The 26,488-nt window shown below is 48.9% G+C and overlaps 1 protein-coding gene across 5 annotated transcripts in view; it reads right to left on the reverse strand.

Annotated features, from left to right (window-relative positions):
* The window catches only part of RAD54L2 (RAD54 like 2), a 50,784-nt gene that overhangs the window by 20,913 nt on the left and 3,383 nt on the right, over positions 1 to 26,488 (reverse strand). For 2 of the 5 annotated variants that reach the window (XM_026041518.1, XM_026041514.1), the window contains one exon: positions 11,086 to 11,292. In XM_026041518.1, the coding sequence (XP_025897303.1) occupies positions 11,086 to 11,236 (151 nt within the window). In that variant the 5' untranslated portion in view covers positions 11,237 to 11,292. Of the gene's footprint in view, positions 1 to 11,085; positions 11,293 to 22,680; positions 22,775 to 25,342; positions 25,371 to 25,619; positions 25,660 to 26,488 lie in introns of those variants that run through there. The other 3 variants (XM_026041515.1, XM_026041519.1, XM_026041513.1) reach the window with 3 other exon arrangements.

The following is a 26,488-nucleotide window of genomic DNA, read 5'->3' on the forward strand; positions in this document are numbered from 1 at the left end:
ATCGCCCCGAGTCACAGCCACCGCAGTGTGGTGCAGGGATGAGTTTCGGTGTCTACGGCTGCTGAAGCCCTTTCCTGAGCACCAGCGTGGCAGCCTTCAGCCTGGCTGATCTTTGACATCTCCAAGATCTTCAGCCTTTGGGACATTATCACCACCCCAGGTCCCCCTTTCCCAGCTGTCTCCGCAAGCAGGCGCTGAGCCTGGTGTCCCTCTCCGCGTCCTGAACACGTCCTCTGGTCATCTTGATGCTCGTGAAGCCATCGGTCACCGGAGGTTTGAAGGCTGCAGGCAGGAGAGCAGCTGCTTCGAGCCCCAGCCCAGGACCACAGGCTGTAGATGTGAAATGAGCTCTGAAGAAAATAGTCAGAATACAGGGCAAAGCCACCCAGGTTCCTTCTCGGGCTGGGAAGTTAAGCCTCATCCAAGGAAAAATGTGATGAGCGATAGGGCAGCGTGGGCCGTCTTCGCCCATTGGAGGGCTCGTGCGTAGCAGTGACCAAGAGGTGGCACTGAACAAAACAACCCCCTTCCCTGGCCTGGAGGGCTCCTTCCCGAGCAGGAGCTGAGGAACAGGAGCTAGGGAGACGCAACTCCAAAAGTGAAGGGAAAAGGAGCAGCGGGGAGGCAAACGGCACCGTCACRCAGCCAACGTTGGTGACAGACAATATATCTTCTAACGGCGGGATTATGCAAGAGCAAACCAGGCCCCAAATACCCAAGAGCTCTCGGTCTGGCCGGGCCTCAACGCTGCATACACTGAGGAGACCCGAGTTACATAAACACCAAAGAGCACTTATATAACCTTTTGTATGGAGCACACTTGCAAAGATCAACACCCGGAGCCGGAGGAGCAGAGCAGGTAGTGGCTCCAGCCAAGTCCCGGCCCCAGCACCCATGGGTCCCTCAAAATCCAGCTGGGGACAGCACGTCCTCTGCAGGACACTGGGCCACCATGGAGAAGGGGAGGTGCTGGTACGGACCRGGCATCCGTGGGGCCCAGCGCTCGYCCTGGGACAGAGGACAGGGGCTGGAAATTCCAAATTAAACCTTTGCACAGTGCTTTGGGACAGGAAGAGCTGGAGAAATCCTGAATCCCGCTACCTGGCACCTCTGCTCCCGAGACAGGCGCCGAATTGCTTTTCCCAAGCAACRTCCTCCACCATCTCCTCCCTCCCTCGCGTGCCCGTGGCTGGCATCGATGGTGCCGTGGGGACGGGGCACGACTGTCCCCTGCGCCCCAGGAGCCACTGAGTTGCATAAACCAGAGATACCGACTGGGAAGTTGTTTCAGGCTCCGGCGCTGGCAAGTTCTCTACAAGCTGCTGCTTCAGCAACTGCACGTAGGAGGCAACCGAAACCTCCCCTTTCGGGCTAGCCCAGTTAACTAGTAACCCAGCAGGGACCTGAGCCTGCCAGATTAGAAGGAAAAAAAATAACCCCCGGTATCTAAACCGCATGTAACCCGCTTTCACCCCAAGACCTGACTTATTTTTAAAGCAACACCCCTCAAACACACACCTAGAAAACAAATCTGAGTCTTTTTTATCATAGTGGTGAAATACTGATTCAGGGGGGCAAAGGGATCTCTGAAGTTGGGAGGGGAAACGGGACCGATCCGGGGGCTTGATGTATTCCCGGCACGGAAACCCGTCTGGCTGTTACCCTTCTCCCCACTGTCCTTTCCACTTCTGCCCACTGTCCTTTCCAGGCACTGAGGAAAGAGGACGGGCAGGGGACGGAGCCTTCGGCATTATGCAATGATTACATAAGCGGCCGTTCACACTAGGTAGCCGGGACGGGTGGCATCAGCCTCGCACCGGGCTCCCCTGGGAGCTATGGGGTGTCCTAAGGGGGGGATTTTGGGTGCCGGGTGCTTCCACAGGTGCCAGGCGGCAAGCAGGCAGGCTGCACAAGGCAAACGCTCGCCTTTGTGCCCAGCCCTCRCCCTACAGCTTCACCTGGGACTGGTAAAATGGAGCGGGGAGAAGAGGCTCGATGCTCGATCCCGACTTTGAGCAGCGCTGAGGAACAAGCCCAGCATCTTCCCAGCGTCCCCGTGCTCCTGCGCCGCTGCACAGGGTGCCAATAACGTAGGGAAGGGGGAATTTCAACGTGGGAACGTGTCCAAACGCTGGTTTGGGGACACCAGAGCTCACAGGCAGGACCCAATCCATGTGTGTAGGATGGGTCCATCCTTCTCTTTAGCAGGGAGGAAGCCCCAAGAAACTGGGCAGGCACCAGCGCCGAGCAGCTCCCTACACTATGCTGGGATAACAGGCGATCTTCCCTCTTCCCTAAAGAGAATTTCCCCCTTGAGCAACAAAACCCACCCGCCGATCATTTGCCAACGGCGCTGCCCTTGGCGCCGCGTCTCCCCAAAGCACCGTCCCGGGAATTTTCAGGAATTKAAGGAATAAGGAGGAAGGCGGCGCRCGGGAGAGGGCTGCGCGTGGCGAGCCYGCGCGCCCTGGCACCTCTCCCGCGAGGGCAGCCAGGCCGGCGGCCGGCGGCGCGCGAGACRGCTAATGAGAGCGGCGGGGAAGGCGGCCGCGCGCGGGCGAGACGCCCCTCGCCCCAACAYCTACCTCTGCGAGAAGAATGAGCCGAGCTCAGCCGGGTTGGGAACGCGCTGACACCGGCCGCTCCTCCAAAGGACCCCCAAAGGGCTGCTCGGGCACCCCGGTGGAGAAAAGGCCTTTAAAGTGGGGCGCAAAACAGGAATGTGAGAGGGCCCAGACTCCTCGGGTGACCTCGGACACCCTGGGGACAGCCAGGGATGGCTGTCCCAGACAACTTCCCTGCTTTGGAGAGCGGACGGCGTGTGAAACCGGCCCCGGCCCTCCCGCCTGGATCGGTGCACGSACAATGCTGAACTCATCTGGAGACCTGCTCCTGCTCTTTGCTGTTTGACTCCCCCAAATCTCCCCATCTGTTGTTTTGGGGAGGTCTCTGAGCCMGTGTTCTCCTTCCGCGTGACCTACAGCCCCACATCCACAAGCACCTTCCCCTGCCCTCTTCTCTGACCCATTAGCCTAGCTTGGGTTGCATAAGCCACTTGTGTCACCCCARGTCCTCCTTTATGCAAACGCGCTGCGTATCCTAATTCCCTTCTCCTCTCAGGTCACACCCCCCTCACAACTAGTTTCTGCATCCAGAGGCTGAAGAAAGCAAGAAAAGGGGGATTCTTTCGCTTAGGATCCACTTCTGCCTGTAACAGACCCCAAACACAGCAAAACTGTAACGTTTCTGTAAAAACTCCAAGTAAAATCCACACCGCACCAGGATGGATTTTACTTAACGCGGAGCTGCAGTGCCTGGGGATCACTTTGGACCAGCCTCTTATCTTTCCAAACAAGCTCCGAGTGGATCTGCCACTGGAACAGRAGCTCCGCTTAACTTGGAGTCCATCCCCATCACAAGCTGAATTACAAACTGCATTGGCCTCAAGCGCACACAAAGTGGAAAGTTTTTCTTTTTCCCCACCCCAAAACCCAAGGCTGCGACCAGGACCCAACTGGAGAGGTGGCCACCCYAGAACAAACTGGGCTACACAAACTTCTGGGGTTCCACCAGCACCTTCGGTTTCACRGGGACAAAAAAAGCAGCTCTTAAAAGCCTAAAGGACTCGGGAACAAGCACCACGGGCTCCAAAATACTCCACGGATGAGCCAAGATCTTCCAACTGGACCCGGCAGGACGCTGGGGACAGCGTGGAACGAACGTGGTGAGGGGAAAGGCAACGGCTGCGTTGGCAGCTGCCACCTCTCCTGCTAGGAGCAGCTTTTGCAATAGTGCAACATGAGAGCGGCAGAGAGGGACCCAAGGGTGCTGGGCTGGGGACGTCTGCAGTGTTCCCAGCCCCACGCACAAGTGTTTCCTCCTCAAACTCCCTCCAGCAAATTGATAAGCAGCACAGGGCATGGAAAAGTCCAGCCTTTCCATCCCCGCCCAGGACGGAGCAAATTTGAAACGGCATCCTAACGGTGCAGAGCAGGGAGGCAAGGGCAAGGTGGGGAGGAAAACCACTGCGTCCTACCTGGGAACTTCTGGGACTCATCCAAGAGCAACATGCTGCTCAGCGCACCCGCCGAGGGGAGGTCTCGCTCTGCCCAAAGGGTCCCTCAGCTCTGCACGTCCCGGGGCTCTTCCAGACTAAAGTTTCCAGGCAACTCGCTCTCCCGCCACRCTTCAGGTTGCTGTGAGTAACTTTGCTTCAGAGCTCCGCGGGCTGCACTTGCCAGCAGCGGCAGGACGGGGCTTGGCGAGCACAGATCCGCCCCAAAGCCCGCCGCGCCGCAGGAGGGTGCCTCTTACATAAGGAGCTACAGCAACGCGGGCAGCCGAAGGAGAAAGTTTCCCAAGGAGAAAGTTTCCTCCGTGCCCGCCCGGAGCGGGAGCTGAGGCRGCGGCCGCGGGGCCCGGCGCGGAGCTCGGCCCCGGCGCGGAGCCCGCGTTCAACTGGTGGCGGCGGCGCGCGGGCAGCRCGGCGGGCGAATAAAATCCAGCTCCTTACATAACCGGGCGGGCTGGAGCGGGGCCCCGCGCGAGGGGAATCCCTACGGGCAACGGGGAGGCGCCAGCCGGCGCTGCGCTCGGCTCAGGGGCGAAAAGGCAGCAGCCAAACCCCAGGCAGCTCCGGCACGGCGCGAGCCCGGCCCGAGCAACGTGCTGCGCGCGGGAGGTGGTGCAGCTTGAGCCCAAGGGCTGCAAAAGCGGCCAGGATCTTTTTATTGCAGTTCTTTGCAACCATGGGAGCAGCCCGGCCGCTTTGCAACGCTGCCCGGCTTCACAGGAAGCCCGTCTTGCCCCGTTACAGCTATGCAGATTTTACCCGAGAWGAAAAGAAAAATCCAAGTGGATGAAGCATAAGGAGCTCGGTATGGAGACCGCCTGGCACCCACCACGGGTGCAAGCAGCCTGGCAGCTGCACGAGAGCCTAAGGTGCTGGTCGAGGGGCAAAGGAGGGACAAACGTGGCAAGCAAAGGCCGTAACCAAGGATCTTGCAGCCGACCTTATTAGGACTTTTTGTAGGRTGGGAATAAATAACCCAAACACAGCCTCCGTATCTGCCCTAATGGACTTCTGAGACGAGGAAGCAAGATTTAAAGGAAGTATTTGCATGGAGACACACAAACCTCTCACTTGCCAGCAACGGTTTAGAGAAGGACCTCCTGGTGGAGCTGGGGTTGTTACAGATAAGCCCAGATTTTGGCAAGGCCAACCTCACAGGCTGGATCCTCCTTCCCACTCAGGGTCCCAAGACCAACTCAACAACTTCAGCTGTTGGCAACCTGGGGTGCCGGGCTTTGAGAATCACCTGCTTTTTAATTAATATTGCACCATAAATTACAACTCCAGATCCTGTGAGCAAGACCTAAACCAACCAAGGAAAACCAAAGAAGTCCTTCCGTTGATAGCCAAGAGGTTTGGGCTGAAATGTAGGGGATAACATCGGATTGTTTTGCCCCAATTTCTGCTGCTAAAGAGAACGCAACAGAGTCGTGCTTTGCAAGAGSGATTTTGCCCTCTATTTTAAACCCAGTTTTCATCCACGTGCAAACTGGACCTAAATCACAAGCCCTAAGTAGGCAGAAAGGCCATTTCCCAATTATTTCTAGTGGCTTTAACTTAGCCATTTAAAACTTTAAATGTTTCCTGTACRCAAAGATCACCTGCAGATGTTTTAATTGCTAAAGTTGTTCTGACAGGGAATCAAACCAAAAGTTGCYGTGCACCTAGCCCCAAAAGATGTTATCTCACAGCTCTCTCCTCTCTGCTTGCCATTTGCATACTTCCAAGTGAAAATAACATCTTCTGATCTTTAAACTCCTACTTGGAATTTTTTTCGTACTGAGTCAGTGAACTGCATGCTCAAGAAAATGAGAACAAGACATTTTCAGCATCTGCAGAAGAAATTACAGTTATTAAAATGAAAAAAAAAAGAAGCGGATATTGCATCAAAAAGCTTTGGGCCAAACCATCAGGCAGACGCTTCAAAAAGCTCAAATTTCGATCAAGGCAGCAAATTAAAATAGCAAATAAAGAGAAGATCAGTGACGCAATACTATAGTTTAAGCATTTGAAGAATAGTCGTCATTTAATTCAAAGTTTCCTCTCCCACCAAGCTTGCCAATTCTTCTCRGCCAAAAATACTGTACATGCACAACACGTAGCTGTGCACACAGATTATTTAAGTGGAGTTAAGACAGCAAAGCCGGATGAATTATGGAAAAGGGAGACCAAGGAGTTGTTGTGCAGTTCCATCTCAATGGGAAAGCCTGCCCGGCTCACCTAGAAGGAAAAGGGGCATTGCTGAAAATGTCAAGTGGAGGATTTGGACTCTGGTTTCCTCCAAGGCTCATGAGACCTGGGCAAAGTCACGTTGTCCCTTCCCTACTATTATTTTGCGACCCTCAGCATTACAGGAAAGCAGCCGAACACAGCATATGCTCATCAGACACACAGCAGTGATGAAGGTGCTCCTATTCCTCTCAAAACCAGGTAAAACTTCCTCTTTTAAATCTTCTTAACTATACAGGCAGCTGCGAAAGGCATCAAAGTCCTGCAGCTGGCTACATGCTTGCTGACCCTCGAGTCACTCTACTCCAATAAATCACATTTAAAYATTCTGATCTGCAAGGATACATATATATGTGTGTGAATTTTTTTTTTTTTAAGATATATATATTTAAGCTAATGCAGGTTCCCATGACACTTTGGTAATGTTTAAACACAAGTGGGACATTCATTCACGGGTAAAACACTTGGCATACAGAGAAGCTGACTTTTGTGTCTCTCAGATATCCCATGCCCCATCCTGTTTGCATGCAGCTCTTGGCTTGCAAGACCTTCTGCAGAAGGTTACCACAAGCATTAAAATCTAATTAAGAACTGCAAAATAGCCAGCAGTGCAGAGAAGTCGGGTCTGGTTACCCACATTTACCAGATTAGGGTCACTGTTGGGCTTCGGATTTATTTCTGAGTAGAGGTTTGTTACCACCATGATGTTGATCTCCAGCACTGCCCATGGACCCTTCTAGAGAGCTCCTTGCAGTCCCAAGTAATGAAAATAAAAGCAGCAAAAGACAGAAAAGCTCCTAAATAAAGGTGGAAAAACAGATGTCTGTCACCTCTCCTGTCCCCAAAACTCACATCATGCTCTGCAGACCGAGGCGCAGGCTCCCACTGCTGTGGCCTGGGGAMACACAGGACACAGGAGAGCTGGAAAATCAAGGAATCCTCCTCACCTCCTTCCGTGCTTTGCTAGCACATCCACTTGCTAGTACAAGAAGGTCCATGCAGCCCAAGGAAAAATTAAATACCTTGTGCTCTCCAACAGTGGCTCCTTTTATCCCTCCTCCTGCCCTTATAAACGTGGATGCAAAATGACACCACACGGGGTATTATTTAACCAAGTATTGCTCAGAGACTATTATCTTTTGCCTCTGCCTCTCAGTTTCATGCAGGTGAGTAGAGCATGACCCAATTTAYGGGAATAGCTCAAGCTGAAAGGGAAAAACTCATGGAAATGAGCAGAGGATCCTGCTAAGTGAASAGATTGATACCAACCAAGCTAAGTGAACAGATTCATACCAACCAAGCTCCTCTGCTGCCCTGGGAGGAGAGGAATTTGCTCCCTCTTCAATCCAACACGCTCATCTGGGCACTCCCACATGCAGAGCTGGGTTTGGTTCCAGCACGTAGTGGGGTTGGACAAGAGTTGGGAGGAGAAGCCCACGGAGAAGCACCGTGTCCCCATAGGGAACGCAGAGTCTGGTGCTCCAGGAGGAGGCTGCTTCGGAAACGCCGCTCCCAAGGTCTGTGCTCATTAATCTACTCCTCCACATCACGTTAGGAGCAGATTTACCAAATAATTTCAGCTTTAATAACACCAGGTACTAACGAACTTTCTACTAAGTATGGTATTAACCACTTACTTCTCCCTTTAGGTTAGGTCAGGAAATTATCACGTCAGCTGCAAAAAACTGCACTTTCAGTCCAATAACAAGCCCCATGAGGATGCAGAGCTGAACACGACCTCAAATATAAACCCCTTCTTGCTGCTGTTTTCTGAGAACTTTTCTTTTTCTCCAATATCCAAGCAAAAATTACGCACAAACCTCATCTAGCTGCTGTCCTTCACCAAAASGGACTTTTTTCTAGTAAGTGCCCAAGAAGAAGTGAAGATCTTAATGAGCCTGAATTAACAGTGTKAATCATCTGAGTATTCCTGGTCTGATATTCCCAGGAACTAAAAGCTCGAGCTCTTAATAGCGCACGCTCAAGTTCAAACACAAGGAGCCATGGAACAAACAAGCTGGAATGTGCTCCAGGAGCAAGAGGTGATATTCCTTGGATCCTTCATGACGCTACTAAACCTCACGGACGGGGTGAGCAGGGATTACAGAGGGCAAGGTGAGGACAAGGGTCTCTCTTCCTCCTCACTAACCTCTGTGTCAACCTGCCTTCAATGTGGAGGTGAGACTTGACCCCGACGCCTTCCTGCTATGATGGAGCTGCAGYCCAAGCTGATGTCCTCCAGCCTCTCAGGGTTTGGGATTCTGTCCCATCAACACAGGTGAGTCCCAAATTCACCCCTCAGAGTCCCGGGGTTCACACTAACCCTACACAGGGCAGTTTTGTTTTGCTCCAGCACTTTGGCGTGGAGCAAATAACAAGCACAAATGTGATAGGGAAGAGGGACTGCCTCCATCCATCATGGAGCTACCACCACCCCAAACCTGGGGACAAAGGAGGGGACAAGACAGGCAAAAATAACCAAGATGAGCAACACAGGGCACAACCCMAGGGTAACAGCGGGTAGGTCTTGGCAGCATCACAGCTGCAGTTGTTTGGGCTATTGTTTGGTGTTTTCTGGTATGTGTGTACGTTAAAAACTGTACAGTTTGTTGCCTGCTGTACCCCCTCCTTGCAAAGCAAACACAACCGGTAGCCTTTGAGGACAGTACATGAAGGCCTGTGCCCAYAAGGACGCCTTGCACAACACTGAAACAATCAGTTTCTTAACACTTTTCACCCTGGGCAGCACTTTAAAAACATGTTTAAGGCAGCTCAAGAGGCGGGAAAAGATGCAACCTGCCACCCCTATAATGGCGGGTTACATGTGCAAATAGGAGACTATCAATTCTATACACTTTGATCACAATAATCCAAAGCCATTCGGGAAAAAAAATGCAGAGCCAGAGCACGACAGAGGGCTTCGTTCCAACGCGCAGGAGTTTTCCTCGGGAAGGCTCCGAGGGATGAGCGGTCCCTGCCTTTGAAATGATCAGCACCGCAAAACTATTAATTCCGCACCCAAAATAGACCGAAAAGCTGAAACCAGACTAAACGTGCAAGGCCCGAGTTGCTGCCAACACTGAGACGACCCAATATCAACAGTTTGGGTAATATCACACGCAGCTTGAAAGATTCTTGAGGAGTCATCATCACTGTCAAAATACAGAAGGCCTAAATGCCCCAAACACAGTCACTATTTCAAAAYGGAACAAGCAAAACTTCCAGTTTTATAATTGCTATCATTACCTCCCATTAAAACAATAATTTTCAGTAAGGGAAAAATCTAAGCAAGCTTTAGCCCTTCCAAGGAAATAACCATGGAGAAGTAGGGATCTTTTGGATCTTGTAGTGCTGGAAACAAGCATGGGTCCTTGTACAGCAGGGGCAGAGGACCCTCCACCCAGAGTTCCTCATGAAACATCTTCAGAATAACCAAAAAAGCAAAAGGAGGAACAATGTGGCTGGGGAGGGGCAAACTTCTCCAAGAGATGGGGAAAATTAACCTTTTAAAATGATTAAAAGTAATTGCACKCTCCCCAAGAGGATTTGCAAGAGGTGACCTGCACCTGAAGCTATAAACATCAGATGGGCAAAAGTACCTCCTTTCATTTCTCAACTGATTTTTTGGCCAATTACATGTAAATTGCCTTTTAGTGCTCCTCAGCGTTTCCTCCTTTGGTTAAAATTTATTTTTAATCAGTTACTACAGAAATGCAAAGCATAAACACGTTTCCAGTGTTTTCTACTAAGGTCTGAATTTAAATTATAGCAAAGAGCTTTTATTAAGGCTTAGCAATGTGCTGATATACACAGGATAAGCCCAAGAAATGATACGAGTATTCAGTTGCAGCAACACTGATGTACACGATAAAATACATAGGTCTGTGACTAAAACYATGGGGGATGGATGGTCCTTTGGACATGAAAAAGTTGGTTCCTTTTGCTCTGCTGCCCTGGGAACTCTCATATCTGAGCTAACACTTCCATTTCTGCTATTTTCCCAGTAAAGCCACTGAATGATTAAAATCCGAGGAATAAAATTCACGTGTGCAAACATTTTACATGCATTTTATATCAATACAGCAGTTTCCATCAGCAAGTTACGGAAAGAATTAAAAAATAAGTAAAAAGCACACACACACACACACACACACACACAAACGACAAGCTGCTTTGAAACCAAAAATACTTCAGGAACAAGGAAGCAAGAGAAATACCTGCCTTTACCACATTCTGTGCTCAGAAAAACAAGTCCAAGCTCAGAAGGCTGCAGCAGGGGCATTTGAAGACCTCTGCATTTTTTGAAGTTATTGAAAGTCATTGTTTTAAAGGAAGGGAACACAGAGGCACCCCCATAGGCAGCTGTGTTAGGATAAAGGGAGCTGGGGGGCAAAGAGAGCTCAGAGAATTTCCACYTGAGCCACGTGCTCTTTTTTGCAGCCCACAGATCATCATCCCTTCTGTAGATTTATCCCCATAAGTTGATTTATTTACTTCTTTTTTTGTTGTTTTCCCAGAACCTATAGTCACTTCAGCAATTCTATCCTCCTTACGGGCTGTGGYTTTGGTTTGGTTACACAATGGAAATGTTTTTGGCCAGGAGTCCAAATTTAACCTACATTAAATCCCTATTTAAACTATAAACTAACACAAACACTTCTCCCTACCAATTCCCAGACAGATCCTAACCCTTATGTCGTCTATAGCRGTGTCTCTCACCAAAATTAGTAACACCAGTTTTGTGTAACGAACGTATGTGCAGATTCACACCTCCATCCACTTACCATTCTCATCAAGTAAGTCTTCCTCGTCATCCCCATCGTTGTCCTCCTCCATCGCCTCCTCCTCATCTTCCTCCTCCTCCTCTTCCATATCCTCCTGCTCCAAGTCCGGGTCCAGGTCCGGATCACTCCCTGAGATTGACTCGTCTGACATGATTCCCAGTGGTGCTCCTTGTGCATTACCTGCTCATGTTCTACCGTGAGGCAGCCCTGGGAGAAGAGGAGAGATCCATATGTGAGGAACTCGCTACATCCCATCCTTCCCAAGGCTCAAAATCATACTGGAATTACAAATTTGCTACCAATTTTTTAAGTAATGCTCATATCAGGCTGTGGGCAAAATCGTGTGTATAAAACAGAGGCATTAAGTGATGCAGCTTGATGACAGAGGTCTTGATATCAGAAGCAATATCAGAACCTATAGATTAACTAAGCACTCAAAGCAGTCTCTCTCTTGGTGTTCTAGACACAGATGCAGCAACCTCTTATTATACAAAAAGGCAGAAATAAATACTCTAGGTAAACAGTTTCAGAAGACAACAGTCCAAATGTGAGGCGCAGTAAAAGGCTGGGAATTCAACACTGCTTCCCAGTGTCCYGGGCACCCACAAACATCATCACCCTACACAGGGCAGGGCTCCAACAGGCACCCTGTCCTGACCYGGCTCTGCCTGCTCTGAAGTCACCCAGGCACTTTGTGCAGCCTGAAGTCACTGTCACCTTAATAACTGTGCAGACCAATGCAGCAACGATCCGGCTTTTAAAGGTTGTACGTGGCTTTGCAGAAGAGGAAAAGCAAACACAAAGGATGGACACATCAAAGGGGAAATTGGGATTTTCTTCCTCTAAAAGAAAAGACACGAGCTGGCTGTTAAGTCCTCCGTTAAGCTACTCCAGGTCACCACTAATGAAACTGTGGTACAAAAGCCTGAAGATTAGGCCAAGGCGATGCCAAAGTGACAAATTCATCGGTTCTGACCACGCGSTGCTACGTCAGGACACAGACTCCAATCTGGGGGCTCCTCTTCCACGTTCACGGCGTTATCCTAAGGGAGCTGAGCACAGCGGATGAGAAGACACCAACACACCAGGAAAGCAAGGGAAGCCATCCCGGCGAACATAAAGCAAAGGATGCATTCAAAAACCAAGGTGGAAAAAAGCCCTAAATCTGAATTAGCTCAAGYAAAGCGGGGCCAGGTTGTCCAGACTCATTCAGCTTCTGTGGCCCAGCACCACGAGCTGCTCCCAACAAACACCCGGCTCAATCCTGCATTCGCTTCCAGACTGCAGCTTGTTTGGGCTTTTTAAGGCACTCCAATGTCCCTTTCCAGCTGCTACATGATCCAAATTAAAAGGAAAAACATCGGTTTACTCTCAAAAATAGCCGGCCTGGGTTCAAACCTGTAATTGTAAAAGGGCCYGGGCTTTCTCAGGGCGCAGGGGGAGGCAGTCGCTGCTGCTACCCCGGCGGCTGCTTGACGGTCACCTGGGATCTCAAGGGGATTTATTTAGTTGCACGTTGCCCACGCTGGGCTGCAAAGCTGCCTGCCAGAAACCTTCTCAAGAGCAACTTTGTGAATAAAAAGTTGACGTTCTGTTCTTTTAGCAAATTTAAGCATCAACCGAAAAAACTGAAGTAGAAACAGCACCGAATAAAATTAAGAGTTTAGGTTTTGTTTACAAGTCCAAAGTAAGGCTTAGGACAGCTTGGTCCTAAACATCAGCAAACATCAGAATCTCTCTCACTTAAATCTATCAACACCCCTATTTTATACTTTCCTGTAGAAAAGCTGAAGACGTCATTTAAAAGGACGCATATTCACCCAATAAAGAGCAGGGTTTGTTATTGAGTGATACTGGCCCAGCAGCTCCCCTTCAACCTGTTAACTCCAGGAGCAAGAGGAGCAGTTTTCCCAAAGGAGAAATCCCCAGGTCCGCGCCCGAAGCCACCTTTAATCGACTGCTTCAAGGTTTAAATCACTTCTCCCTTTGCTGCCTTGGGTTATTACAGCTCTAGCAAAGCAGTTTCTCAGCTGTGATTCATGGGCCGCCGGGGCTACGTGGGGAAGAAGAAAACCCTGCCTTTATTCCCTCTTATTCAGCTCGCAACCATACGAAACACCGCTAATTCCCTTCGGAAGCAACAGGAATATTATACTGGAGAATGGAAAAAGCAGCAGCCTGGGATTACAAGTGAGGGGGCAGAAGGGCGTCTGAATAACCCTTCTGAGCAAGGGACGGGTGCTCCAACGTGGGGACACGGGGACAACGCATCTAATCTTGGCCCATGTCTCTCGCAATGTCCAGGAGCCGCTTTGGACACGGGGACGGATTGTGGGGATCCTGCAGCAAGGGTGGGGTGAGGAATATAAAACCCCACATAAAACCCCTACCAGCCAAGCACCCCGCGAGCCCCCTGCGCCAGGGAGCTGCTCTGCTGTGACTCCGACCAGGAGGAAACAGGGGCTCTGCCCACGGCATCAGCAGCGGCTTCCACCCCGTCTCGGAGGGYGCTTCCATCCCAGGGCAAATTCCTTTTGTGTTTGCATATCAAAGCACTCGTTATTTGGCTACGGGATGGTGTATGGTTTTTAAAAGCAATGTGGGGCCCGTGAGGCTAAGGAAAGCGGGTTCCTACAAATCCACTCTTTTGAAACACTCCCTGGGTCCTCACCTGCAAAATGCCGTATGTGCAAGAGCGGTTTGTTCCACACCAGGGAAAGTATCAGGCTGTCTGGGGCCAAAAGCACATGAAGAATTTGGCTTCCTGTAACTACTGACTTTCTTTTGCATTAAAACCATCACAAGCAAAGAAAAGGTCAGTCCCTCAATTCACCTCTATAGATTTTGCCCAGAGCACCTATGGTTAGAGAAGAGCCATGAGGACCTGCGAAAGGAGTGAAATCCAGAGCCGAGATTTCAAGTAACGGGGAAAGTTATTCCCCATGTGAAAAGCAGGACAAGGTACGTCAATATTTTCAAATTATACCGAATATACTTTATAAAGCAAATTACTTTGGGGTAAATTTGCCCACTCTGCATTAGAGACAATAATTCCCAAACTCCAGAAGGCTGATTATAGAAGTAGGAAATGCAGCTTGTGGGAAAGGTCTAGCGAGGCTTTCTTTGATAGGTGCCCAAACAGTGGCAGGAAGGTCAAGAAAGAAATATAAACCAGCCTGTGTCACTGGGAAGTGAGCAATACAGCATTGCACTTTAAATAATGCTTGTTTGATTTATATAGTTCTCAGAAAAAGCCAAATTTGACTTCTTACTGTATCCCTCCTCCAGCAAAGGGAACTGCATCAAGAAACGAAAATATTCCTTATGCCACCTACAGTTTACCAAAGAAACTTGAACACAAGCAAGAAAAGAAAGGGGAAAAAAAGTCTGCAGTAGGAGGGAATGGAAATAAACAGTTTTGAACTCCTTTGATATAAAGATGACAATTAGCATATGGCAGTTCCAAACGGCTCCAGTCTGCCAAGGCATCAGGCACCAAACTAATTTTTATGGATTCTGCTGCAGATTTAAGATCCATAGAAGGAGTAAAAGGTACCAGAAACAAGGGTTTCTTCTACAGCACTCGAGATCTTTGSCTCTCTCTCAGATCAGGTCTAACTAAGCCAGTAACTGGGATCATTATCAATCCTGTCGAAATAATCCCGGAGCGCTTGTTTTGGTAACACTCGGGCTCGACAAAAGAGACAATTCACTCGGGAAGCAACTGGATGCAAGAGCCTCCAGGGTTTGCTCCTAGGAACCAGAGAGCCGCTTTGGTCGCATCATATCGTGGTGCCCCAAAACCTGCCACTGCTTTGGATGTGTCGGTTTGCCAGGGAGAACGGGGCTGCTCACCACCTCTCCGCCTGGAATATGGAAAAAATGYAATGTATTTTTTAAAGAACCAACTGCACCCTCGCACAAAAGGCCCAGGTGGAGATGATAAACACTATTGCACAAAAGAAACGGAGCCAGGAGTCTCTCCTGTACGCACATGACGTTGCTCAGCCTTCAAGCCACRAGCGTGACGCCCCATACACGGGCTCAGCAGGACAATGCAAAAGGAGACATACAAATATTAGCATTAAAATAATATATCTCAGGGGTTGCAGGAGCATTTSGGAGAACACACCCCACTGTTCAGGCCCGGTGAGAATTAAACTGTGTATTTTCCCTATGGACAAACTCAAGCACATGCAGGGCAAACTCAAACACATGCAAATGCAAAAGGCCATCAGAGCAGATGCTTAAAAGACACTGTAAGGTGAATAACACTGAGATAATAATCTAGGAAAGCAGCTAAGAGTCACTGCTGGCAACTGGACATAACTTGGAGATAAAAAACGCTCCTATCTGCCAAATTCCTAAATTCCCTAAACTTTMATAAATACTCAAAATGTCTTTGGAAGTCCTGGGTCTTACTGGATGGATGACACCCTACAGACACCCCTATCAACGCGGAGTCCGTATTTTATGCTTGCAAGTGAAAGATCAAGAGCATCTGCTGCAAGCTGCAAAAAAGAAAACTCTTAAGCTTTTGTGTTTTTCTTCTCAAAATAATGTGTATTTCTTCTCAAAAATGTTATTTGGGTATTTCTTCTCAAAAAACAAGCGCAAGCCCAACTGCTCAATCGCTTTCCATGTCTGCTCTCCTCGCAAAGCTCATTTTGGGCCCACAGAAGCTGCTTGACAAGGAGCCAAGGGCAGGGAGGGAGGACAGAAGGCAGCGCCGGGACGCCGGCCGCTCCGGGCTCCCCGCTGCTGTCCCAGGCCAAGGGGAGCGYGCGGCGCGAGAGCGGCATCCCCCCGCTCTGCTACCTGCTCAAACAAACCAGCCTGGACTTTCTGAGCCCATCTCTACCTTTCTCCCCTCTCCAAATCAAGGTTGATGTTTTTTTCACTCTGTCATGTCTTAAGGATAGCAATTCCGGATCATTATTTCAATCGTTCTTCATCTGGGCCGAACTCAGAGATGTGCAGAGCAGCTTTAACTTTCCTTTCCATGGCTGTTCTTGCATGCAATTAATAGCACTTGCTAAGAGGAAAAACGAGCGAGCTGGCACTTGCAGTGTGGATTTACAGGCAACGCTGGGACACTGCATTTGATTTCCCTCCTAATTCTCTCTCCGCAAGATGCAAATGGCAAAAAATGGAAGACTTCCTAGCAGATGCACTTTCTGACCACAATACAAGTAGATATATACATTAAGAGGTCCAACATTAGCAGTCAAACATCTCTGGATCCCATTCTGTTAAAATAAGCATTTCACTAACCCAAAGTACTGATTYAGCTGGAATATAGGATCTCCTTTCCTCCTTGTTTTCCAGGAGTGCTGGGGCAGGTAGGAGGGGAAGGAAAAGGGCACCTCCAAACAGTTTTGAGATTTTGGGGTATTGTTTTCAAGAGAGGATAAGAAAAAGGAATTTCTTACAGAGTTAGCACAAGCAAGCAGATGGATCACTTCCTTAATGCTCTGCGTTCGTTATTTTAAGCAGTCAACTATTGTCATTAGAGAATAAACAAAATCAGATCACGTATTAACAGCCTCAGCTCCCCACATTCCTTGGAGAACAGGATGTGGACAGAGGCTTAAAACTGCTGGCTGGGGGATATTTTCCTATGCAGCGTCTGAGAAGTTCCAGAGTAAAGAGCTTCCCAAATTTAAAAAACAACCAACAACTTCYCCAGGAAATTCTCCTCTAGAGATAACAGGGCCACAGCCCAGGATCCAGGATAAAAGCAGAAGATGTTCTCCTCCGGGCTAATGATTTTTCCCCTAATATTTCACTTCCAAAGCAGCTAACTTCTGCACCCTTAAATCACCTYTACTGCATGCAATGATCCTCTTGCCACTCCGTTTTAATGCAATTGCTCTASCCTCCTCGGAGCTTATGCTACGTTTCATACACTGAGCACACTGCRAGCTCCTGATTTTGTACCTATTTTTTGGTCCTGTGCTCCAAGGTTATTGACACCTACAGACAASAAGCTTCCAACCTGTTTGATGGGGCAGCATTTTGATATAAGAAAATATCCCCTGTTGCTTCCATAGTCCCTCTACCAAGAGGAATGTTCATTCCCTGCAAAAACAATCCAACCTGTCACGTTTTGCATGCGAGGAACCTAATGCTACCTCCATCTTTAGAGAGACTCTGAAAGAGACTGACAGTTTGTAGATTTTACAGGCACCCAAAGGGTAATAAACATTTGGCCTTGGTCAAGTTGTGCATTTTCTCCCAGGTCAAAAAGAAAGTGGCTCTTTGTATTTACAAACACTGATCAAAAGGACGGAGCACGGGCCTAGAACATGAATCTCCTCATACTTMAGCTTCTCCTTCTTCCCTTTTCTGAAAGGGTCCAGGTATCACTGGGTGACTCACAGCTGCAGGGAGAGGTATCTGCTTCTGAAGTTCCTCCTGGTTTTTAATTGCAAAAAGAAAAAAACAATCAATGTAACTGTCACACCAGGGGCAAAGGAACCTTAATCGGCACGAGACTTTTGAGGCACTGCAAATACCTCTCTCCCCAGTGCAAATATTTCAAAATCACCTAGATCTCAAAGTAAAAACCTGAAACCCTTCCTCATGTAGGCTCCTAACAACATAACATATTTAATTATAGCTCCTGTGAACAGGTCCTCACAATTAGGTGTGGGTACTATTACTAGAGGACAAAAGGAATAAAGTTCTCTTCTGGAAGGAGGAAGATGAGGAGCCTTCACCTACAAAACCTGGTAACCAGCACTGACAGAAATTCCCTGGGCCAGGACTCCTCAATGAACTCGAGATCTCTAGAAGGAAACAACTACAAGGGCACAGGAATYCATCCACACCATCCCTGCAACCAAGGACAAACAGGTAATTTCTTTAAACTGAGCAAGAGGAATTTGTTTCTGCTGTCATCCCCTTGCCTGAGATCAGGAACTAATAATTAGTATTTAAATTAAAAGAACCCCAAATCTCCATCTCTCTCCTTTCATTTGCATGATTCATACTCTATCACACTTCGAGTAAGCAGACATCCCAAACTGACCTGGAAAAGTGACTTTTTCCAGAATTTTTCTTTAACCACCAGGATTTTGTTTTGTTCCATCTCAGAAACTTTTGCTTTACCTGCTTAGAAACTATGGCTCCTGGTACCCACAGCTTCCTCCACTTCAAGTCTAGTTTCCTCAGAAGAGCGGGGTCTCCTGCCCTATCCTACACATCTTAAGGCAGCTGTGGTGTTCTGCCCGTAAGGACATGTTGATATATACATATCCTCATGCAAATTCCCTGCTTGCTTTGCTCTTGTTCCACCTGTTCCCTTTCCAACACTTGAACTTCACCCAAACAGCTCAAGGCGCTTCACCATCCTCACCACCAAGTCAAAGCCCTAAAACCTTCTTTCCTCTCTTCCCTTTTTTAGGGATGGAGTTGCTGGTGTCATGTAGGAGGAGATCCTTCAATACAAGAGGATAAGATGGATTCCCATTCCTCATCTCTTCTCCCTGAAGATCTCACCCCTGACTCCTGGATAATCAATTCTGGTCCCTCTCAATCTTCCCTTCCCTAAAGAACAAGAAAGCTYGAGTTAGCTGATAGTGTTCACAAGGAGCAGAAGCAAAAGACTGATGAGCTTCACAGAGAAACTATTTGTTTCTCCTCTGTCACATTCTTTTTCCTGTGCTGCTGAGCTTTGTAGAACAGTATACACAACCAAAAAGCCACCCACAATGAAAACAAAAACCTAGACCCTACAAAGGAGTTCAAAAAGCCCAGGACACCATAGACTAGAGCTTCATTTCGCTAGCATATAACAAACAAAACCTAGTTGACATACGGTCAGTGATGGGGAGGTATCAATACTATTTTTATTCAAGAAAGACATCCAAGAGAACTTTCAAACCCATTTTCTTCCAAATCAAGATAAATATGAAGGGTTTTTTTTTAGTTTAAATTGAATATTACTAATTTCTGTAAAACTAAAACAAATATGTATGTTAGATATTTTTTGTACCTCCTGGGAGTTTAAGGAGGTCAGAAAAAAAAAAAAAGCATGTTAGCTAAACTGCAGCTTCTTCATCTTCACATCTCACTCTTCCCCAGCTCTTGTGGTGTATTTTTTCCCAGACAACAGCAGTTGGAGATAAAGTAGCAGGAGTTGAAAAGTTAAAGAATGATATAAAGTTTTTTTTGAGGAAGATTATATTGCATCTGATTTAAAACAGCAAGAGCCCAGTAACCAATTTAAAAATACTAGCATCTTTCATTGTTTTCAGAACCATTCTGGTTTGCAGTGATTATCTAAAAACATGGAGAGGATGGAAAGAAAGAAGTTAGAGCCTAAGTTTTCTCTGTGGCTTCCCAATATGTGCCAAGAGCCATCCAGAACGCCTCAAAGAGCCCAAAAAACGACACCCCAAGCTGCAACAGGGCTCTCCACATGCCTCGGGTTGCAGCAGATTCCCTGGGGCCAGTAGATTCCCCAGCCAGACTCCACCAGCCCTTYAGAGAAGCATCTGCCTCCAGCAGCCCTGGGCAAGGAAGGAAAAAACGCAAACAGGGGGAGGGACCTTCACCCTTGGAACACCTCCAGAACTAAGCAGGTAAAAGGAGCTATGGAGAAGCCAGAAGATCACATTTTTGCACCCAACATCAGCACTTGTAAGGACGTAAAGACTGCAAGTAAAGAAAGATTGCTGGTTCAGACAACTTCCAGCCAGGAGGGGCTTCCGAGAGGAAAAACAAGACAGGATCCTCTCAACAGACAGATTTTATCTGTATGTCTCACTGCACAGGATATCCCAGAAGTGCAAAGAAGAGAATAAAAGGCCCTTCTCTTCCTCATGAAGTTTAATATAAGCAACAGTGGAGGAACAGTAGCTCCTGCTAAGAGAAGGCTCAGAGGAAGCAGCCTCCTCCAGCAAGTCTCTTCCGTGGAGAAGAAAAGACATTTGCCCTTCCCCAAAACCAACGGGCACATCCACAGCATGTGGATGCAAAATACTGCCACATCCTCAGGCATGGGTTCAAGCTCCAAGACAGCTCCAAAACTAAGCAGATCACTTCACTAAACTCCAGTTTGAGCCCAAAGAGACATCTAACCTCATGATCAGGTCAGGTCTGCTCGGCATGAGCAACTGTCCCTATACCATGGCCCCACACCTGATGTTTCACCAACGCCTTTATCATGAAAGATATTTCAGTTTAACTTGATAACTTCAAGAGATGAGATATCCTGATTTCCCTTAATAAAGTACAAGCATCTTCCTAATGCCTCCAGTGATTAATCACACTCATTGTTAACAATCTGTGCCTCTTTTTCTAATTTAAAATAATCTTTTTTTCCCCCCTGTTTCAGATACTAAGAGCTCTCATATCTGTTTCCGCTAAATTAAAGGACCCTCTGGTGCACAGTCTGCTCTGCCCACGAGAAATTTAAATACCTCACGACAAGCTAAACCAACTGGGCACTCTCAAAAATGTTTTAACCCCAGTGACTTAATCATCCAAGCAGCTTTTCAGCCATTCAATGCCCTCCTTTCTTTCAAGTATCTCTTTAAAAGCACTAACACTGAAGCTGGTTAAAATATTCCCGAACCAACTTCACTTCCGTAGTCCTATTCAGCACTTCCTACTTAAGCACCTAGCCAGGGATGGGAACTGCTAATAAAAAAGTAATTAGCCTGCCCCTAGCAGCTCCCACTCGTACATTACTCGGAGGGCTCACATTCCATCATGTGTCTGCCACGGCCCCTCCATCCTTTCCAAGGTCACTGCTTTCTGGAGGCAAATTTCCTCCTCCTAGAGCCAGGGGCTGCCGTTTTCCCTGCGAGACGTGTAACTTTGCGCTGAGCCTCTATAAAGGCATTTTTGTCCATGTTAGACCCAGKTAAGCAAACAATTCAGGGGACACAGCACAGCTGGCCTTCCTTCTCCATGCCTCACTGCTCCCTTAACATCAACGTTATTTAAATCAAAGCTGTGGATTTAAAGCAGGCTCTTGGATTACACATTCTTCCAGGCCACTCCTGAAAATACTACAAAGTGCTGGACCACATACAAATCCCAGAAAAAAAAAAAATCTTCTATTCCTCTTGTTTCCCACTTTTGCTTTCAAATCAACCCTAGGGCTCTGTGACCATAAACGAAGTCACCTCCATTGAACGAGACTCATTTTTCAACAGCACCCTCACCAATTCGCATCAGAGAAATAATATATTATCCTATAAACTCCATATATATATGTACCCACACAGCRTGTGTATACATATTGTTTTTTCTTTTGCAAGAATTGTTATTACAAGCTTTTTGATCACGCAGATCCCTGGCAGATCATCRCCCCTGATCAGCCACCAGGCAGCTGCCTCTACATCAGTCATTTTGAGTAAATCCTCCCTTCAGGCCCCCTCAATTGGGCACTTTTTCAGCAGGGCCCTGTTCTCCACATGGATTCAGCAGTCTACAAGAGCACCTCCACGCTGCTATCCCCTTTGTCAGCCGCATGATTAAGAGTTTTCTTGGGCTGTGAGTTTTTTGGTGCTTTAAATATTGTCCTTTGAGTGCCACACACAACCAGACAAGGTTGTAAATATCAATACACTTCGTCAACCTATTTATTCTRTATTTGACAACTCCAAGCATAATAACCCACACTCAATTGATACCAGTAGGCTGGACAAGACTAAGGGTCTAAAAGACTGAAGAAAATCTTTAGAAATCAGGCTTCAGAGAGAGAGTCACTCATCACAGTCCCAATGGGCCAGAAAAGCCTTCTTCACAAGCCACAATATAGACAAGGGAAGAAGGTGCAAGTCAGGATGATGCTCCTTCCACCAGGTTTCTATTGTTTCCCACCCTGTGCCTGCCCTGCAAACTCTTTGTATTTGATCAGTCATATTGGGCAAGGAACGGAAGGGCTCGGCAGCTTCTGTTAATCAATTCTGTCCCTGTCTAGCTCCAGCTCTTTGTTAATTAGATCAAGCTCGCTCTCCGCAGAGAATGCCAGAGCAACGGTATCTGCCTGTAATCTGCCAAATCACGACAAAAACCTCTTTAATTGCTTTTATAAGTTTGGTGCCACTCTTGTTATGTAAAAGCGCGCTCTGTTTTGCATGTTAGGCCTTGATCAAAGTCCTCCTCGTGCTCAGCGCAAGCCTCGGTGTATTTCCAACACCAGAAAGCAGATGGATACATCGAGCTTTTCCAACTTCTATCTTCTACTTATCTGCCAGCAAAAGGCCACTAGCACTGAACTAATTAGAGTCCTTCTGCTAATACGCCCGCTCCTTGRCTAGAAACTTCAGTTACAGCAGGATAAAGAGCTCTGGCCACTCCACCGCAACTACCAACGCTCAGTCTGACTGCACACGGGCRTGAGGACAAGGACGGGGTGCTCTTTATGTATTCTGAAAACTGTACTAATAACATCTATTCTACAAGCCACCCTGACAACATCTCTGATGTTTCTTGGCTTCATTTGGAAGCAGCTAGCTAAAAACCTTCCCCTTAAGATTTCCGTATCTTTGAACGATGTTTTGAGTCATTAAGTTATTCAGCACTTTCGCTCTCCAGCGTGGGATCAATATTCGCTCTAAACAGACACATACCAACCTTTAAGTCTCTTCTGGTGTTTGGAAAAAACAATTTTCACTATTCTCTGCGTTGGTGCCTTCTTCCTTTCACTCCTCCTGCATTCAGACTTGCAGATACACCTGCAGAACAGGAAGTTTGGGACAAGCTGAAAGGCCACCACACACTGCTTCAAATCACAGCTCCTAATTGCACCTTTTGGGGGATGCTGAAAATGCTGTTATTACATTTAAAGAGATCTAACTTCTCTGTTTCTTTATTCTTTTTAAGATGAGTTCTAGCCGACTTCAAAATACCACAGGAATTTGGGAGGTGTCAGACTGACCCCGACTCCAGCATTCGCATTGAACACGAGCAGGATTTCAGTTGTCACAGCTGCACTGAGATTACAAGTGCACTGAATCAGTCTCACTTGCAGGATTAACCTGACATTTTGCTGTTCCACTTTAGATGTAAAATTGAGTCAATATTATATCTACCCTTCAAGAATTACTAAAAGCCCAATTTTCCATGCTTTGAGGTATTTTCTCCATAGGCTTTACATCTGTACAGCTAGATACTGTGTCCATCTTTTCATACTTTCTTTCCCACAACTTGCTTCAACTTTGACACTCTAAGCCTGTTTGCAAATACGTACGATTCACATTCAGAGGTTAGCACGCATTAATTATTAATCAGCAGCTTTCTTAATATTATTCTGAATGAGAACTCATCATACAGCTAGTTTTAAAAAGGATGCCTGAAAAAACAGTTTCTAAACTTTTCCCCTTCTCTGGCAGCTACTGCTCACAGCACCTTCTTCTTTCTCACAAGATGCAATGAGAATTTATTTCACCACCTAGTTTATCCCTTTCTCACACAAATAAGAATACACACTGTACCATCTCTCTTCATCTTCAAGTRTCTGCCTCTCAATGAGCACAAAACCCCTGAAACTAAACATAAGGTTTCTAAAAGTCAGACCAGAAAAGTCAAACCAAACCAGAAACGAAGTTTCCATTCATAGCTTTAGAATTCCTGAAGATCGGATTCTACATATCCTATTCCACAGGCCTGAATCTTTAATTTCTGTGTGTTCTGTATTTTTGCAAATACTTTCTGAACACCATCTTGCAAAGAAAAAAAAAAGTCACAACTTTCCATAAACTCTTCTATTTTTATGTAGTTTAAACACAATAAATTCCTGTCTTACAATGAGCGTTCTCTGAAACAACCCCAGAAACTATTAACTTAACTCAAAAATACTATGTAGAAAATATTCTACAGAAWGAGAAAATGCAGGGTTTAAAATTATACCTGTTCCAAGCATCTCCAGCAAAATCAAAAGGCACTAAAGCCCCTATGGGGACTAAACCCCTCTTCCYCCCCCCAAACAAACTGTAAATAAGCGACTTTGTTAACAGAGGACATTTCTCCTGCAGAATTTCTCCCACTTTATACGTTACTACACGTTTAGGCTCTGGATTTGGATGCGATCAAACAGGCTCCACGTGGATCCTCACAGGAAAAGGGCTCATGTCGATACCACYCCCACTCGGCCCCGTAACCCGACGCAGGCAGCCCGCAGAGCCGCGCTGAAAGGCCAGGTATATACATATATATACATATATATACGTACATATGCACACAAAACGTAAGGCTAGGGGGGCAGCAAGCTATATGTGAGTCAGCAGCGACGCTAACAGCTGTGCCATCCCTCCCTTTCACTTCTTAGAATATGTGACATATCCCGAGGTTGGGGCCTCTTTTGATCCCTGAACCAGAGGGAATTTAGCAGGGACCATCAGGAGGCTGAGGGGGCTGTGAGAGTTGGGTTGTTGGCTCCGGAGATGGAAAGGCTCCGGGTGAGTCCACAGCACCTACCTGGGGTTACGGGGAGCGCGGAGACAGGTTCCGCACGGGAAGGAGGGCGGCAGCAGCGGCTCCGACCCGCTCCGAGGAAAAGGTCCTGCCCGGCAAGGCCAGCCAAGCACTGGGGCAGGCCGGGAAGGGGGAATCTCCATCCTGGGAGGTTTAAGATCCGACTGAGCCCTGAGCAACCCGCTCCGAACGCAGTGCTGATCCCGCTCCGAGCGCCCGAGGTCCTTCCTCAACCCGAGCTCTCCAAAGTCCTCGGTCTGGGTTCCAGCGCCCGCTAGCATGACCTAGTCCAACTTGCAATGCCAGGTTGCACCTTCCAGCTCCCCGCCACAACACAGTCACCACCAGGACGGCACCGAAAACACACAGCTCTATTTCCCCCCCCCCAAACACCGTGAAAACACATGACGGCCCCATTCAAAACGGGACAGGCAACACTCCCCAACAGCAAAACGGAGAAGATAACGCAGGGCATTCAGAACAGCTCTTCCCTAAAGCAGCAACTGCTTGTTTTTTTCCCCCAGAAACCTCACGTTATACTGAAACTCCCATTAAGGAACAACCCCCGTATCAAGAGGCCGACAAGAACAAAGGAAAAGCGGCTCCAATCCTCACGGGGTCCATCCTGGCCCTCTCGCCCCGGCGGGCGGTCCTGCTCCCATCGCTCTGCCGCTGCCCCTCGAGCMGGGCTCCCAAAACAAAGGCTGCTTTCCCCCTCGCTTTGGCACCGGGCCGGGCGGGACGGCTCGGCGGTCCCGACTCTCCACCCTTCCCTTTCCACAGCCTCTTCGGGGCCATAAAAAGATGGCAGTTGCCAGCGAACCTGCAAAGCGACGGCGCCAGGGGGGAACTTTGGAGTTCCGCGGCGGCGCCCGCGGCCGGCAAGCGCAGCCGCGGGACGGGCCCGGGGCCTCGCCGGGGACAAGGCCCCGGCTCGGGCAGCGGGGAAGGGGGCGAGGGCCGCGGCCTGGCGAGGCCTCCCCCCTGGGCCTCGGCGCCGCCACCGGGTGCCGCCCCCCTGCGCGGCGGCCGTTACACCCCCGCCAAGCGGCCGTTACCCGCCGGGCCCGCCCCGCTCCCGTTGCTCCCGTTGCTCTCACCTCGGCCGGCGGTGCCGGTGGCGACGCGGCGGCCCCGGCGCTGCTGCAGCCGCCCGCCCGCCCGCCTCGCCGCTCAGCCGCCGCTCGGGGGCCGCATCACCCCGCGTCCGGTCCCCCCCGCCGGAGCAGCCGCACGATCCCCCGGGCAGCAACAGGCGCCGCCGCCGCAAAGGTTCCGCAGGGCGGAGGAAAGGTTCCTCCCTCCTTCCTCCCTCCCCCGCCGCGGCGGCCCGGCCGCGACTCCCCCGGCTCGGTTCTCCCGGACACCGAGGGGCCCCTGGCCCCACACAGCTCCAGCGGGGCGGCCGGGCCGCGCCGAGGCGCCCAGGCCTGCTCCGCGGGCCCCGGGCTGCGGCCGCCATGTCGGGGTGGCGGGGCCGACCGACCCCTCCCCAGTCCCGCTGCTACCCGGGACCCTCTTCCATGGAGGCCCCAAAGAGCTGGGGAGCCCCCTGTCATGAGACACCCCAGCACTTGAACCCCCCAAGGGCCAAAACTTGCCCCTCTCCAAGGCTCCCATTCCCGTCCCTGCTCAAAACCACTCCACATCCCACGCGATGTGCGACCCGCTCCTGTGGCTGACCGTATTCCATATGTTGCTGACCGTATCCCTGCCCCCTCGCTCGCACACCCCCACACAGGCTCCTCCACCATCTGTATCCTCTGCGGGACACGCACCCCATGGCCCCCCCCCCAAAGCCTGCTCCGTAAGAACACAGAAACCGTGTTTAGCGAGTGCCCTTCACTGGATCCCGCTCTAACCCACAGCGGTTATCCCAGTAAAGCCAAGGAGGGAACCTCCTTCCCTGGATCCCGCTGTAGCCCATTCAGTTATCCCAGTAAAGCCAAGGAGGGATCCTCCTTCCTGG

This window comes from Nothoprocta perdicaria, unplaced genomic scaffold, assembly GCF_003342845.1.
Source record: "Nothoprocta perdicaria isolate Ctin4 unplaced genomic scaffold, notPer1 scaffold_287, whole genome shotgun sequence".
NCBI lineage: Eukaryota > Metazoa > Chordata > Aves > Tinamiformes > Tinamidae > Nothoprocta > Nothoprocta perdicaria.